General features: G+C 46.2%; 1 protein-coding gene across 1 annotated transcript in view; it reads left to right on the forward strand.

Moving 5' to 3' along the window:
* LOC126982837 (uncharacterized) overlaps nt 1-15,256 on the forward strand; it is an 81,414-nt gene that overhangs the window by 17,147 nt on the left and 49,011 nt on the right. The window contains exon 2 of the mRNA XM_050835110.1: nt 8,401-10,960. Within this exon, the coding sequence (XP_050691067.1) occupies nt 9,454-10,960 (1,507 nt within the window). The 5' untranslated portion in view covers nt 8,401-9,453. The remainder of the gene's footprint in view (nt 1-8,400; nt 10,961-15,256) is intronic.

Consider the following 15,256-nt stretch of genomic DNA (forward strand, 5'->3'; position numbering starts at 1 on the left):
CGTTTTTCTCCTCCTTAAGAGTTCCATTCCAGTAGTAGTAGTAGTAGTAGTAGTAGTAGTAGTAGTAGTAGTAGTGCAAGTAACAAACAACAGCAATAACAAAAAAATCCAATCAACTAAAACGAGGAAAAGTAACAATAAAATATAAAACATTAATGGCTACAACCGGAAAGCGTGTGTGTGTGTGTGTGTGTGTGTGTGTGTGTGTGTGTGTGTGTGTGTGTTTTAACATGGATGAAGAAGGAAACCAATGCATGGATAATAGAACGAGATGTGTGTGTGTGTGTGTGTGTGTGTGTGTGTGTTCGCTATCAGTGACTCGATATCAGTATTCGAATTGGGGTTTGTATGCGAATTCGTGGCCTGGAGATCGAGAAACAATGGGTCAAGGTTTAGTTTCACGGATAATTGTACTGTACTTATTTTTCACGTATTCATTCATTCATTTGTTAGATTTTAGCATTTTTCTCCCTAAAAAATCTGAATTCAGGATTTATGGAGTTCACCTTTCAACATCCATAAAGAATAGTACTGATTTTTTTTTGTGATTGATTCTATTTTTTTAGGGGTGTCTTCAATAATTCGTACCCACCACCATCTTTTTTTTTTATAGCAGAGTCAGTTCAAGGGCATGGAAAAGGAAACAAATGTGAAAAAAACCCCGCTACTCAAAAAAGCCCGTTCCAGGAATCTGCTATTACGAGGCTCATCAGATAGCAATAACCTCGATCCTTTGTCCTATTTCTTGCTTGGTTTGCGGAAAGAAGAGAAAAAGAAGAAGAATTATTGTGGTCTGTTTTGATTCAGTATACCATTTTTTTTTTCGCTTCCCATTTTTCGTGCACCGGCGGATGGGAGAGAAAATGGGAAAGATAGAGGGGAGAAACATGCCACCTGCTGCACGGGGGGTAAAAGGGGGGCGTGGGGTTGGGGGGAGGGGGAGAAGGGGGGGAGGGGAGGTAGGATTTCGTGGTGGTGTATCGAGAAGAAGTTTGTTTGGTTGTTTATTTGTTTGTTTCCTGTGACTCGATCGTGAAGGCCTCTGTTTTTTTTTTCTCTCTCTCTCTCTCTCTCTCTCTCTCTCTCTCTCTCTCTCTCTCTCTCTCTCTCTCTCTCTCTCTCTCTCTCTCTCTCTCTCTCTCTCTCGAATTAATTATTGTAGCCAGGTATAATATTTTTTTTTATTTTCATTATTTTATTCATGACAATTTTTCACGGAATTCATCTGGTCATTGTGAATCTGTTGTTGTTGTTGTTGTTGTTGTTCTACTTCTTCTTTTCTTCCTTTTTTAATTTTCCTCTTCTATCATTTTCCTCTTCTTCCTTTTCTACCCTCCTCCTCCTCTTTCTCCTCCTCCTCCTCCTCCTCTTCTTTTTCTTCCTCCTCCTCCTCCTTCTCCTCCTCCTCCTCTTCCTCCTCCTCCTCCTCCAAGTTGACCTGGTTTCTATTTGAGGCAGCGGTGTGTGTGTGGGTCTTCAACTTCTGGGTCATAAGACAACAGAAAACAGGCATATTTCCAAGACTTTGACGTAGTACCCCCGTTTGTTTAGTTAAATGAACCACCTACTTTCATCCCTCCCCCTCTTCCTCCTCCTCCTCCTCCTCCTCCTCTTCCTCCTCTTTCTTCTCCTCCTCTAAGTCGTGTTCATCTTCCATCTCTCTTCCTCTTTCTTCTCTCCTTCGCCCACGTCCAAACACACTCTTACTGTTTCTTGTCATTGGTGATGTTTATGTTGTATTGTAATTGATGTTTGTTTTAGCTTTATTTGATTGATTTACTGTTTTTTGTTTGTTTTTGATGGTACTATTACTGATGCTACTACTACTACTACTACTACTACTACTACGAGAGAGAGAGAGAGAGAGAGAGAGAGAGAGAGAGAGAGAGAGATTGGACTATCCCCTTTGACTTATTGCTACTTTTATACCTTTTCTTTCCTTTGTTCCTCCTCCTCCTCCTCCTCCTCCTCCTCCTCCTTTCCTTGTGAGATAAACTTTCCTCATATTAAGTTAGATTGATGCTTTCTTTCTGCCCATCTCTCTCTCTCTCTCTCTCTCTCTCTCTCTCTCTCTCTCTCTCTCTCTCTCTCTCTCTCTCTCTCTCTCTCTCTCTCTCTCTCTCTCTCTCTCTCTCTCTCTCTCTCTCTCTCTCTCTCTCTCTCCTACCTACCTAAATACATACATACATACATACAGACAGACAGACAAGCTAACACTGAAACAGACATTACACAACATAATCAACTTCCCGCCGACACACACACACACACACACACACACACACACACACACACACACACACACACACACACACACACACACACACGCATACGCACACACGTACACGTTATAATCAGCATGTCACCTGGTCGGACGTGTGTGTCAAGGTGCATCATTACTGGCCTAATTAGCCGGCTTGCACACCTGTGGGAGGGCCCTTCAAGGTGACGGACTGTGATTGTCTCGATGCCTTGGCTCCATTACCACCACCATCAACATCATCATCATTATCACCATCATCATCATCATCGGTCTCACTATTATTCTTGACGGAGTTGTTTGTTTCATCATCTTTTTCATTATGTTTTAACGCCATTATTACTGTTATCATTTTTTGTCGTGTGTGTGTGTGTGTGTGTGTGTGTGTGTGTGTGTGTGTGTGTCAATTAATGGTTGATAGTGGTAGTGATGGCAGTGATGGTGGTGGGAGTGGTGATGGTTGTGGTGATGGTGGTGATTGAGGGTCATTAGAGGAGGGCAAAGACACTGGTGGTGGTGGTGGAGGTGGTGGTGGTGGAGGTTATGGTGGTGGTGAGTGGTATAGTACATCAAAGGAAGTAGTGATAGAAACATAATGGTGGTGAAGGAAAACAGTGGTGGTTGCAGTGTTGTTGTTGTTGATGGTTGTTTTGGTGGTGGTGGTTTTGGTGGTGACATTGGTCGTTAACAGTGGTATAGTACATTAAGGAAGGCAGTGATAGAGGCATACTGGTGGTGAAGTGTTGTTGTTGTTGATGATGGTTGTTTTGGTGGTGACGGTGGTGGTGGTGGTGGTGGCGAGTCCTGACGATGGTGAACTTTGATAATTATTTAATCTGTCGACGGGACGTGCCCACACCTCACACCTGCCTATCAGTTAATTAAGGCAGTTAGTTAACGGTGAACGCTCCTTTCCTCCCCGCACACCTTGAACACAGGTGAGAGAGAGAGAGAGAGAGAGAGAGAGAGAGAGAGAGAGAGGCAGCAGATTAATAAAGGCTAAATAATTTTGGAGAGTTTGTAAAGGAAAAAAAAAATGTCGAGACGCAATTTTCAAAGACAGAGAGAGAGAGTGAGTGCCGTGTAAGCAATACCGGGAAGTGTTTGGGTAATGGGAGGTGTAAATGGGCTTGTGATTATGGCGACAAACACACACACACACACACACACACACACACACACACACACACACACACACACACACACACACACGCACACGCACAAGCAGGTGACCCGAATCCATTAAGTGTTGCACAAAGAAAGATTTTGCTCCATAATTATGAAAGACGAGATTCAATTATCTTTTTTTTTACTTAATGATGCAGATAATTTATAACAGAAGAAGAAGAGGAGGAGGAGGAGGAGGAGGAGGAGGAGGAGTAGGAGGAGGAGGAGGAGGAGGAGAAGGAGAGAGAGAGAGAGAGTGAGAGTGAGAGAGAGAATGGAAAGGGGGTTACAGGAAGATGGGAAAGGCGTCTAAAGATGAGTGTTCAGTCTAGGAGGATAAAGGGGAGGGAGAGAGGGAGGGAGCATTATGCCTTGAAGGGAGGTAGGGAGGAAGGAATGTGGAGGGAGGAAAGGCACTCAGTTTGGGGGTGGAGGGGGGGCAACTGGAAAAAAAATGAGGGAGAATGAGAAAGATGATGAGAAAGAAAACAGAGGAATGAGGGAAGTTAGGCCAGTCAGTGCGGAAGGAAGAAGAGGAAGAGGAGGAGGATGAAAGGTAGGGAATGAGGAAGAGGAAGACATAAGGAGTGTGGAAAGAGAATCAAGAGGAAGAGGTTGACGAAGAAAAGTGGGAAATAAGGAAGGAGAAGACAGTAAGGAGAGAAAGAAGGGCGCAGTGAGAAGGATGAAGAAGAGAAGAAGTAGAGAATTAAAGAAGTATAGGAAGTAATGAAGAAGAAGAAGCAATACTCGTTGGAAAGAAGAAATAATGAAGAGAACAAGGAAGGGAAGAAGGGAGGAAATTCAGAGACGAGAAAGGGATAGATATAAGAAAGGAGAAAGGAAGGAAAAAAGAAGAATTAGGAAAGGAGGAAAAGAAAGAGGGAGAGAAAGGAAGTGAGAAAGGGAGGCACGGAGGAAATTCAGAGAAGAAAAAATGATAAATATGAGAAGTGAGGAGGGAAGTAAGGAAGAGGAAGAATGAGGTGAGGAAAAGAAAGAGGAGGAGAGAGGTTGAGAAAGGGAGGTCGAGAGGAAATTTTAATACGAGAAAGAGAAGAACAGGGAAGAGCAGGGAATTTAGGAGGAGGGGAGGGGAGAGAGTGAGAGGGGAAGAAGGGAGGGGGAGGAGAGAGAACGGAAGCTAGTTTAGAGGGGAGAGGGCATGGGGAGGAGGGGAGGGAAGGAGGGAAGAAGTACTTGCAAATATTTACATCCTCGTTCTGCCCCAGGGAGGAAAAAGCGAGGAGGGAAGGAGGGAGAGGTGGGAGGAAGGAAGAGAGGGAGAGAATGTGGGAGGAGGGAGGGAGGGAGAGAAGGTGGGAGAAGGGGGAGAGGGAGAGAAGGTGGGAGGAAGGAAGAGAGGGAGAGACATTCACCTTCCTTCCCTCCTCCTCCTCCTCCTCCTTCTCCTCCTTACACACACAACATAATTTTGTCCTCCTTTTCCTCTTTTCCCTCCTCTTTCTGCTTCTTTTTTTTTTACTTTTTATTTTCCTGTTCATATTTTCTTCACTTGTTTTTCCATTTTCTTTTTCTTCCTCTTTTCGTATAGTTTTCTTTTTCTTCTTGTTTTTCTTCCTCTTCTTCTTGTTCTTGCTTTATTTTGTTATTTTTCTTGTTTTCTTTGTTCTTGTCCTTCTAATTCTTGTTATTTTAGTTCACGTTCTTGTTATTGCTGTCCTTGTTCTTGTTCTTTCTATATACTTTCTTCTTTCCTCATCATAATCTTGTATACATTTTTCAGGGGAGGAGGAGGTTCGGGGGGAGCGGGGGTAGAGGGGAGGGGGGCGGGGGTAGAGGGGGGGGGGACGGGGGAGCAGATTAATAAAGGCTTAATAATTTTGGAGTGTTTGTAAAGGAAAAAAAATGTCGAGATTGCAATTTTCAGAGAGAGAGAGAGAGAGAGAGAGAGTCTTAAAATACTTGATATGATTCTTTTCAGGCAAAACATCAACACGTAAAAAAAAAAAAGAAATAAAAACCTCGGATATGCGTTCAGGTAAAAACAGCAACAAAAAAGATAGATTAGAAAAAAAATGTTAGAAAGAAATTGTTTAAAGGGGTGAAAAAAATATTATACATGTAACATTCTTCCTCCTCCTCCTCCTCCTCCACCTCCTTCTCCTTCTCCTCGGCTTCCAATTCTCGCTCTTCATATTTCTATTCCTTCTCCTCTTTTTCATTCTTCACTATTCACCTTGACCTGTTTGTCCTCAATTTCGTCCATGTTATTCTATTCCTCCTCCTCCTCCTCCTCCTCCTCCTTCTCCTTCTCCTCGGCTTCCAATTCTCGCTCTTCATCTTTCTATTCCTTCTCCTCTTTTTCATTCTTCACTGTTCACTTTGACCTTTTTGTCCTCAGTTTCGTCCATGTTATTCTATTCCTCCTCCTCCTCCTCCTCCTCCTCCTTCTCCTCCTCCTCCTTCTCCCGTTGTCATGAGAAGGTCGTGTCAACAGTCCTGCAGCGGCGTTCTCGTCCTTTCAACATTTCCCTGTAACACTTTCCACAGCTCCTGGCTTATTACTGATACATAGGGGTGCAGGAGGGGGGTGAAGGGGGGTAGGATAGGGTGGATGAAGGGGGATCTCACCTCGACTTCGTATCCCCCTCCTCCCTCCGGTTCCATCTATCCCCACTATTGCCTGTTCCCGCTCTCCCTCCCTCGTATTCCTAGTATTAACGTTGTCATCTTAACGTGTGTGACTTGAGTTGTATTTCACTGGTAACGTTTGCTCTCCTAACATCACGATACGTACATATTCACACACGAGCTGGTACACACACACACACACACACACACACACACACACACACACACACACACGAGTGCTTAACATTCCCCCGTCCCCTCTACACACACAGACTCAGATTTTCACGCCTCCTCCTTTCCTCTCCTCATTCCTCAGCCTCAACCTTCCTCTGCTCATTTCCTGACGTCTCTCCTCATCCCGTTCCTCACCCTCATTCCCCGCCTCGCATCCTCACCGCACTCGTCTCGCTCCTTTCTCATTCCTTCAACCACACTTCTCTCCTTCATTACAGAACGCGTGACCTTGGAAAACGGTGTGTGTGTGCGTGTGTGTGTGGGGTGTGTGTGTGTGTGGGGGGGGTTGTATGTGCCTTCTTTCAAATCCTTTCCCTTCTTCCCGTCTCTTAAATTAAATTACTTGAGAAAGTAGACCCAAATTGGCGCTCTCCCTTATCCTCTCTTCCCCTTCTTTAATTAAACTGCTTATGAAGGGAGGCATCAAGAGACCAGTTAATGTAAGTGAATGTACTTTTTCTTTATGATCCAGGGGAGGGTGGGCGTGGGGTAGGTGGGGGGGGAGGGAAATACAGAGCACGCTGGGGGTATACAAATAAGGTGCCCGATAAACAATACCGACACCAGAACAGCTATCGAACCTACACCACACAGCTGTACACTCCTGTCTTTCCTTCTTCTCCCCCACCTGTACCTTCACCGCTAACTGACCCACGTCCTCTTCTTGCTATGCCCTTGAATAAAAAAAAAAAAATATGCCTGTATGTTTATGATTTTTTGTTTGTTTGTTTGCGTTTATTGTTCGAGTACTTTTGTCTCTATTCTGACTTGTATATTTAATTTGTTGTTGTTGTTTCTGTTGTTGTTGTTGTTGTTGTTGTTGTTGTTGTTGTTGTTCTTCGTTTTCTTCGTTTTTTCTTCTTCTTCTTCTTCTGCTTCTGCTTGTTGTTGTTGTTGTTGTTGTTGTTGTTGTTGTTATTATTCTTCTTATTATTATTATTATTATTATTATTATTATTATTATTATTATTATTATTATTATTATTATTATTATTATTATTATTATTATTATTATTATTATTATTATTATTATTATTATTATTATCATTATTATTATCATTATTATTATTTCTTCGCGTGCAGCCTCGATCTCTGTTCGTGTCATAAATACCAGCGGATGTAAAAAATGAACCAGTACCTTTTTTTCCCTATCATATTTTTTATATATCTCCCCAACGTGTGGCTGATGGATGTTTTCAAAAAGTATTAATGGAGTTATTTTCCTTGCTTTTACGTGATATGATTTTTTATTTTTTTATTTCTGTCTCTTGGATTAACATTATTCTTTGATTGTTCGATGTTTTATTTTGTTTCGTTGAGTTGTGACTGAATTTGATCTCTGTAACTTCTTTGTAACTTTTTTTGTAACTTTCCTTTTTTTTTTTTGATTGCCTGACTGACTGACTGACTGGTTGACCGATTGGCTGCTTAACTTGCTAACTGTCTGGAAATCTTTGGGACCATTACACCCACCCACCCACCCACCCACACCTACACCCACACCCGTACACACACACCCACCCACCCACACACACACACACACACACACACACACACACGCCTATTCACATACAGTCTCACTTAATTGCCAACCTTGTTAAAATTAAAACACATAATAACCTTACTAATTAACTCTGGCGTCCTTGGCCACGGCTGGCAACACCTGTTTTTCGTTTCACAGGTATTACGTTGCGGCTGTTGTTGTTGTTGTTGTTGTTGTGGTTGTTGTTGTGCGTACTACTACTACTACTACTACTACTACCACTACTACTACTACTACTACTATATCTACTACTATATCTACTACTACTACTACTACTACTTTTTTTTTCTACTACTACTACTACTACTACATTTATAGCTGCTTCCAGTCTACGAATTTTATTACTCTGATCGTCATTATGATATGAATGTATTATTCCACCAAGTTCATCTCCCTTTCCCTTCTTCCCTCTTATCCATCTCATTTAATACACCTGTGACCAACTCGATATTGCTATTACGGTAACTCCTTCGGCTGCCCTCAACCTCATCTCGTCTGTTGCTGTGGCGACCCCTCTTATCCATCTGTTGCTAATATTGCTGTCTGTTACTCTTGCGCGTTGCTTTGCTGTGATCACTAACACACATCATTTCTTTTCCAGCTGGTGGCTTCCTCTCCTCTTCACCCCTTGACTCCCTCTCGCTAGCAGGCAACGCAAACCAGCCGGTGATCTTCATTCTCGTGTGCCAAGGAAATGTTGACGAGTGAAACCTGAGGAGGAAACAAAAGAAAAAGTGTCATTTACACTCGAAAACCCGTGATTGTGCCTCAGCAACTTCTCAGTGTTTCAGTTTAGTTGGTTTCTCTTTCCTTCCTTACTGACAAGAGAGGAAAAGATAATGAAAGGAGAATAATATTACCGTGAGCCAGTGTAATATCATCCAGTGATTGTAACGTCCCTTTGGATTTCACGGTTTTACTTCAACATTATCAAAAGTGGAACTGTTGGCGAGTTGCCGCTTTGGAGTGTGTGTGTTTCATGTGTCTTTATCTGTCTGAAGAGCTCGGGAAGTAGTCAAGACAGCGAAGGCTTTTGGAAAAGAAAAGTCACCCGGAAGTCTGATGTGAATGGTATTTGATGAGTGTCGTTTATATAAGTGGACGCGCTGAGTCGCCTCCCGCCCGTGTGTGTGGCTGTTGCCAAATCTCGAGGCCATCACGAGGGGAGCGAGGGCGGCGCCGTGCGTAGTGTGCGTGGCTAAGTGGCGCACGTAGTTGAATCTTTCTCTCACCCTTCGAGACCTACGCCAAAACAATGAAAACTGAAATTTAAAACTCTTGCCCCTGAGAAGGAGAGCTGAACACTGGAGCCTTGCGAGGCGCGGCTGAGGGTGGCCACGGGGTGCACGTGAGGCATGGCGGCGCCATCACACAGGCAGCCGTGACCCTAATGCCGCTGAGTGCCAGCTGCCGGGGATCCCGCGAGAAGGTGACGGACAGCATCCACCTGAAGATGCAGCAGCATCCAGCAGCATCTTCGCAGTTATCCCATGAGGACTGCGCCGCCGCCCCGCCGTCTCGCCGCTAGCGTTACCCTGAAGGTCGTGTCGCCGGCCAGCAATGAGCGACGGAGTGCAGCCTGCAGACGCCTCTCTCTCCCTCTCCCTCTCCCTGTGCTGCAGCGCCGCCGTCCTCCGCCGAGAGCCGTGACAGGATGCCGGCGTGGGCGGGGCTGGTACTGGCGATGGTTTGCTCCGGCGGCGTCCTGGCTTTCTCCAGCCAGGAGAGAAGTCTGTGCCTGGACGCGCTACAGCCTCAGGTGCAGGCCAGGTATGGCTTCTTACCCCACCCTGAGGACCCACTGCGTCCACACGGGCGGGGCGGCAGTCATACGGCGAGGCAAGGTGACGCGGGGCAGCGCCTTCAAGATCATGTCTTGTATGCGTCATATGACTTTGATATTCCCAAAAGTGACTCTCAGAGTGAGAACGATACCGAAAGTAGCGACCAGGAGCACCGGGCGAGGCTGGAGGAGGGCGGCAGGGACGAGGGCCAGAGTACGGCGGAGGACGTGCTCAGTGTGGACTTTACGATGCTGTCAGGGCGGGTGTTGTTGCCTGGGTGGTGGGCGTGCGGGGGCGGCGGCGACACCCTCCTGACCGTGGCCCTCGTGGCCGGGGACATCCTCGACGACAGTGACAAGTTCAGTGAAGACATCCGCGATATGTTCGGAGACATATTTTACTTCAATAACATGAGGGAGGCCGAGGCAGTGGTCGGTATGGCTGATGCGTTCAACCTGAGCAGCCCAGCCAGCGGGGCGTGGGAGGCCCTGGAGGAGCTGCGGTGGCTGTGGCACGCCCCCCACGGCGCCCACTGGACGCCCCACCTCGCTTCACCCCTCACCCGCCCGCGGTACAACCCCACCACCACCCCTCCCCCAGAGCCTAAGGATGCCTTGCCGCCCCCAGGAAGCGCCTCTCTCGCAGCCTCCGAGTGCCTCTGTGACACAGACTGTGACGCGTATGATGGAGGCAGCAGCGGTGGCGGCGCGCCATTGAGGCCTTACGAACAGTTCTTCACCCCGTCCAACGTGTCTGCCGACGTGTTCCCCGGCTGCCTCCACCCGCGGGTCCTGACGCACCACCTCCGCGACCCGTCCGCCTCGCACTGGCACGCCTTCCGCTACGCCGTCGACCACCACATGCACCTCACCGGCGTCCCTCGCTTCCCGAGCCTCGCCGCCACCACCTTCCGCCTCCCTGCCGCCTCCTGCCCAGCGGCCCCCACGCCCTCAGGCACACACCACGCTGCGGCTGGGGGCCGTGTGGCCCTGGATGTGACGGTACTGCTGCAGGCGTGGCTGGACGAAGTGTCGCCGTGGCGGAGGAGGACGTCGAGGATCACACTCCTGTTCTTCAAGTCTGAACACAACCTCGGCGGCGGGGCGGCCGACGGGGCGGCAGGGGCGGGTCAGCAAAAGCCTCCCTCACACACCACCGACCCCTCCGTACCCCCCGTCGCCGCTTCCCCGGGGTGCCACACGTATAGCCCCGTGCAAGGCGACGACAACACCACCACGCAGGGCCCCAGCGCTGCCCCGGGTGACCTTCCGCCCAGCACGTCGCCGCGACTCTCCGTCACTTACAGGATTGACGGTAAGTGGACGGAGCGTTTTCTGTTTCTACGGGAGGGGAGGGGAGGGGAGGGGAGGGGATGGCGTAATGATCGCTGTCCCCCCCCCCCCACCCCCGTCCCGCCCTTCCCTCCTTCCTTTACCACGCCTTCCCACCTCTTCATTAGCGTCGACTTATCTCCGTACCGAGGAAACGGGAAGAAGCTTAGGTGAGGGACTGATGGACGAGGCGCTGAGAAGCTGAGTGGGTGATGTTGGGGGAAAGGGGGTGAGGGGTGAGGGAATGAGGGGGTGTAAGCTGCGATGATTCTAACACAAACACTAGGCCAAGGGAGGACGGAGGGTTAATGATTGGTTTTGATCCTCCATTACGAGAGGGTGAAAGGAAAGGGAGGAGGAGGAGGAGGAGGAGGAGGAGGAGGTATGAGCGAAAGATATGAATGAAGGAAAAGAGACACCTTGAGAGGATAAAAGAGGAAAATGTAATGAAATAAAATACGGGAAGGAATATGAAGAGCACGTGAGTGAAAGTGGAAAGTATCAGATGTGAGAATGACAAGGAGAGGAGAAAAGCGAGAGGGAAGGAAAGGGAAATATGAAAAGAGAGGGGAGAAAGAGGGACGTGAAAGGAAATAGGAAGATGTTAAAAGGGGCATGAGGGGAAACTGAGGAGAATTGAAAAAGGGGAGAATGTGAAGGGATTTTAAAAGGGAAGAGATGTGAAATGTGATGTGAGGGGATGGGATGGAAGGGGAGTAGAGGGGAAGGAGGGGATGCAATGGGGGTGAGGGGAAGGTGAGGGGAGTTGAAAGGGGGAGAATATGAGTGGTTGTAAGGGGGAGGGGAAATGTGATGTGAGGGGAAGGGGATGGAAGGGGAATAGAGGGGAAGTGGGAGGATGCAAGGGTGAGGGGAAGGTGAGGGGAGTTGAAAGGGGGAGAATATGAGTGGTTTTAAGGGGGAGGGGATGTGAGGGGACTAGAGGGGAAGTGGGAGGATGCAAGGGGGGGGGGAGTGAGGGGAATTAGAGGAGATTTGTAGGGAATCTGATCCTTGTACGTGTTGCCACCAATTGTTTCCATCCCTATAACGATGTCGGATTTGTAACACACACACACACACACACACACACACACACACACACACACACACACACAAGCACAAGCACTTTCTCTGTATATCTGTTTACCACACACACACAGACACACACAAAAAAAAAACGAGAAATAAATTAAAATAAAACATAAAGTTGAGAAGAATTGCGAGAAATAAAACAACTGAAGGGCAAGAAAGTAATAAAGGAAGAAGAGTATTGTCAAGCCCAGTCGTTTGATGTTGAGGGAGAGAAAGGAAGGTATTGACAGCTTGCGGGAGAGACATGTTGCAATGATCAATAAGGTGGAGAGATTTATTTGTTTCTCTCTCTCTCTCTCTCTCTCTCTCTCTCTCTCTCTCTCTCTCTCTCTCTCTCTCTCTTTTTCTGACATGGAGGAATTCGTAAAGAGTGTCAGAAGTTCATTTATTACAGTGCAGGAGAAGAAAGAGAGGAGGAGGAGAAGGAGGAGGAGGAGGAGGAGGAGGAGGAGGAGGAAATATAGTTTGAAGAACGAGATCAGCAAAAAGGACAATATTTTTTTCCTTACAGTTTTACCCTTGACTCTATTCTATAGTATAAAAACAACAACAAGAAATACAACAAAAACATCAACAAAAGCAAAGATGAAAAGAAGGAGGAGAAGGAGAGAAAACGGACAAAGAAGAGTGAAAAGATACGTATTGATGATAAGAAGAGAAAAGCAAGGGAAACAGGGAGAGAAAAAGTGTTAAGAAGAGAGAAAAAAAAAACAGGAAAAAACAGTAGGACCCCCCCAAAAAAATATTAGGAGGATTAGAAAATAAAAAAGCATCGGTAACAGGAAGAGATAAAGGGTTAACATGTTACTTATCAGGCGAGGAATGGACGAGACTAAGGAAGAGGAAGAGGAGACAAGTAGATAGTATTAGGAAGACTGGTGTTGTTTATAGAACAGGAAGACGAGTAAAAGAGGAGGAAAGAAAAACAAGGAAGCTTAGTAGCCACAAGAAGATCTGTTGAAAAGAAAGGAAGGGATTAAGGAAGAGGAAAAGGAGACAAGTAGATTACATGATGAAGACTAGTGTTGTTTTTAGACCAGGGAGAGGAGAAAAAGAGGAGGGGAAAAAAAACAAGCAAGATGAGTAGCCACAAGAAGATCTGGTGAAAAGAAAGGAAGGGATTAAGGAAGAGGAAAAGGAGACAAGTAGATTACATGAGGAAGACTAGTGTTGTTTTTAGACCAGGGAGAGGAGAAAAAGAGGAGGGAAAAAAACAAGCAAGATGAGTAGCCACAAGAAGATCTGGCGAAAAGAAAGGAAGGGATTGAGGAAGAGGAAAAGGAGACAAGTAGATTACATGATGAAGACTAGTGTTGTTTTTAGACCAGGGAGAGGAGAAAAAGAGGAGGGAAAAAAAACAAGCAAGATGAGTAGCCACAAGAAGATCTGGTGAAAGTAAGGAAGGTTACAAGAGGATGAAAGTAATTTGATGTTTGAATTAATATTTTCTTTTTCTTTTTTCTCTTTTCCAATGTTGTCTCTTGTTTGATGGTTTTCAGGTGACTTCTTCCTCTTACTGTTTGATCTGTGTTTCCATACCAAAGAAAACATGGCAGAGTACGAGGTAAAGAAAGAGAACCGTTGGAAGAGGAGGAGGAGGAGGAGGAGGAGGAGGAGGAGGAGGAGGAGGAGGAGGAGGAGGAGGAGGAGGAGGAGGAGGGGGAGGAGGAGGATAAGCCAGAGAACGAGCAAACAAGAGAGAGAGAGAGAGAGAGAGAGAGAGAGAGAGAGAGAGAATATCGAATATAACACAGGTACCCCAGAGGTGATCCGTGTGGCTTCTGTCTTTGATCTGCTGGGAGTTGAACTACAGGTGGTGGAGGAGGTGGAGGTGGTGGAGGTGGAGGTGGATAAAGGTAAAGTTTGCTAGTAGAGGTGGTGGTGGTGGTGGTGTGTGGAGAGGGAGGTATTGAATGGGGCGAGAGCAGAAGTGTGTGTGTGTGTGTGTGTGTGTGTGTGTGTGTGTGTGTGTGTGTGTGTGTGTGTGTGTGTGTGTGTGTGTTTCTCTTTGTGTGACTGTCTGGGACGTATTTCTTCAGCCTTTGTGTTGGGGTGTTTTCAGTGTCTCCGTGGATAGGACTGGGTGTGTGTATTAGTCTGTCTGTCTGTCTGTCTGTCTTTTTGTCTTTCTGTTATTGTATCTCAACTGAAGTATATTTTCCAGTCGTTTTGTTTCTCCATATATATTTTTTCCCTCTTTATTTATTTTCTTTCTCAGTGACTGCTTGTTGCTCTACCTTTACTGTTCTACCTATTTTCTCTCTCTCTCTCTCTCTCTCTCTCTCTCTCTCTCTCTCTCTCTCTCTCTCTCTCTCTCTCTCTCTCTCTCTCTCTCTCTCTCTCTCTCTCTCGCTATTCACGTCACCTATTGCCTCAGGTTGTCAAGCCTTAAAAGGAACCCAGAGAACAGGTGGCTGAAAGGAGGAGGAGGAGGAGGAGGAGGAGGAGAAAGAGGATGAAGAGGAGGAGGAGAAAGATTATTGGGGTTTCTGTTGTATATACTTCGTGAAAATCCTCAGCCTTACCTTTTTTCATCTTGTATTTTGTTATATATGTTTTTACCAACACACAAAGTCGTAGCGTTTTCACTCCTTGCCTCTCCTTACTTATCTCTTGTTCCATTCACTCGCCTCCCTTTGTAGTGAGATAATCTATAGGGCAAGTAACAAGTCAGGTTCTATGAAAAGAGGAGGAGAAGTACCGATGTGATCTGAGAATAGATGATGAGAGGAGTGGAGAGTGGAGAGGAGAGAAGAGAAGTTAGGAGACGAGAGGAGAGGGCAGGAGAGGGTAGAAGAGGAGAATAAAAAAAAGAAGAGGAGTGGAGACAAGAAGAGGAGAGAGATGAGGAGAGGAAAGGAGATAAAAGAAAACGATAGAAAAGAAAGGGGGATACGGCAAGACAGGAAAATATATGAAAAAGAGAGGAGGAGAGAGAGAAGAGGAGAGGGAGGAACGACGAAGGAAAAAACAAAAAAAATAAAAATAAAACGAAGAAAAACGAGAGAAGAAAACTAAAACGATCGACTTGGAAACCACCTTTAATATGCGTAGTTTAGAAAGATTCGCAGCACAAAGAGAAGAAAACTAAATTGAAGCAGGTATTAGTACAGGTCTTCAGGAGGAGAAGTAAATAAGATTATACAGATATGTTTTTAAAAGGGAGGAGGGAAAAGAGGGGGGGGGGACCGATTACCTGGTAGATCACGTTGGACAGGTGTGTGTGTATGTGTGTGGGTGGGTGTGG

Source organism: Eriocheir sinensis, chromosome 52 (genome assembly GCF_024679095.1).
Source record: "Eriocheir sinensis breed Jianghai 21 chromosome 52, ASM2467909v1, whole genome shotgun sequence".
Lineage (NCBI taxonomy): Eukaryota > Metazoa > Arthropoda > Malacostraca > Decapoda > Varunidae > Eriocheir > Eriocheir sinensis.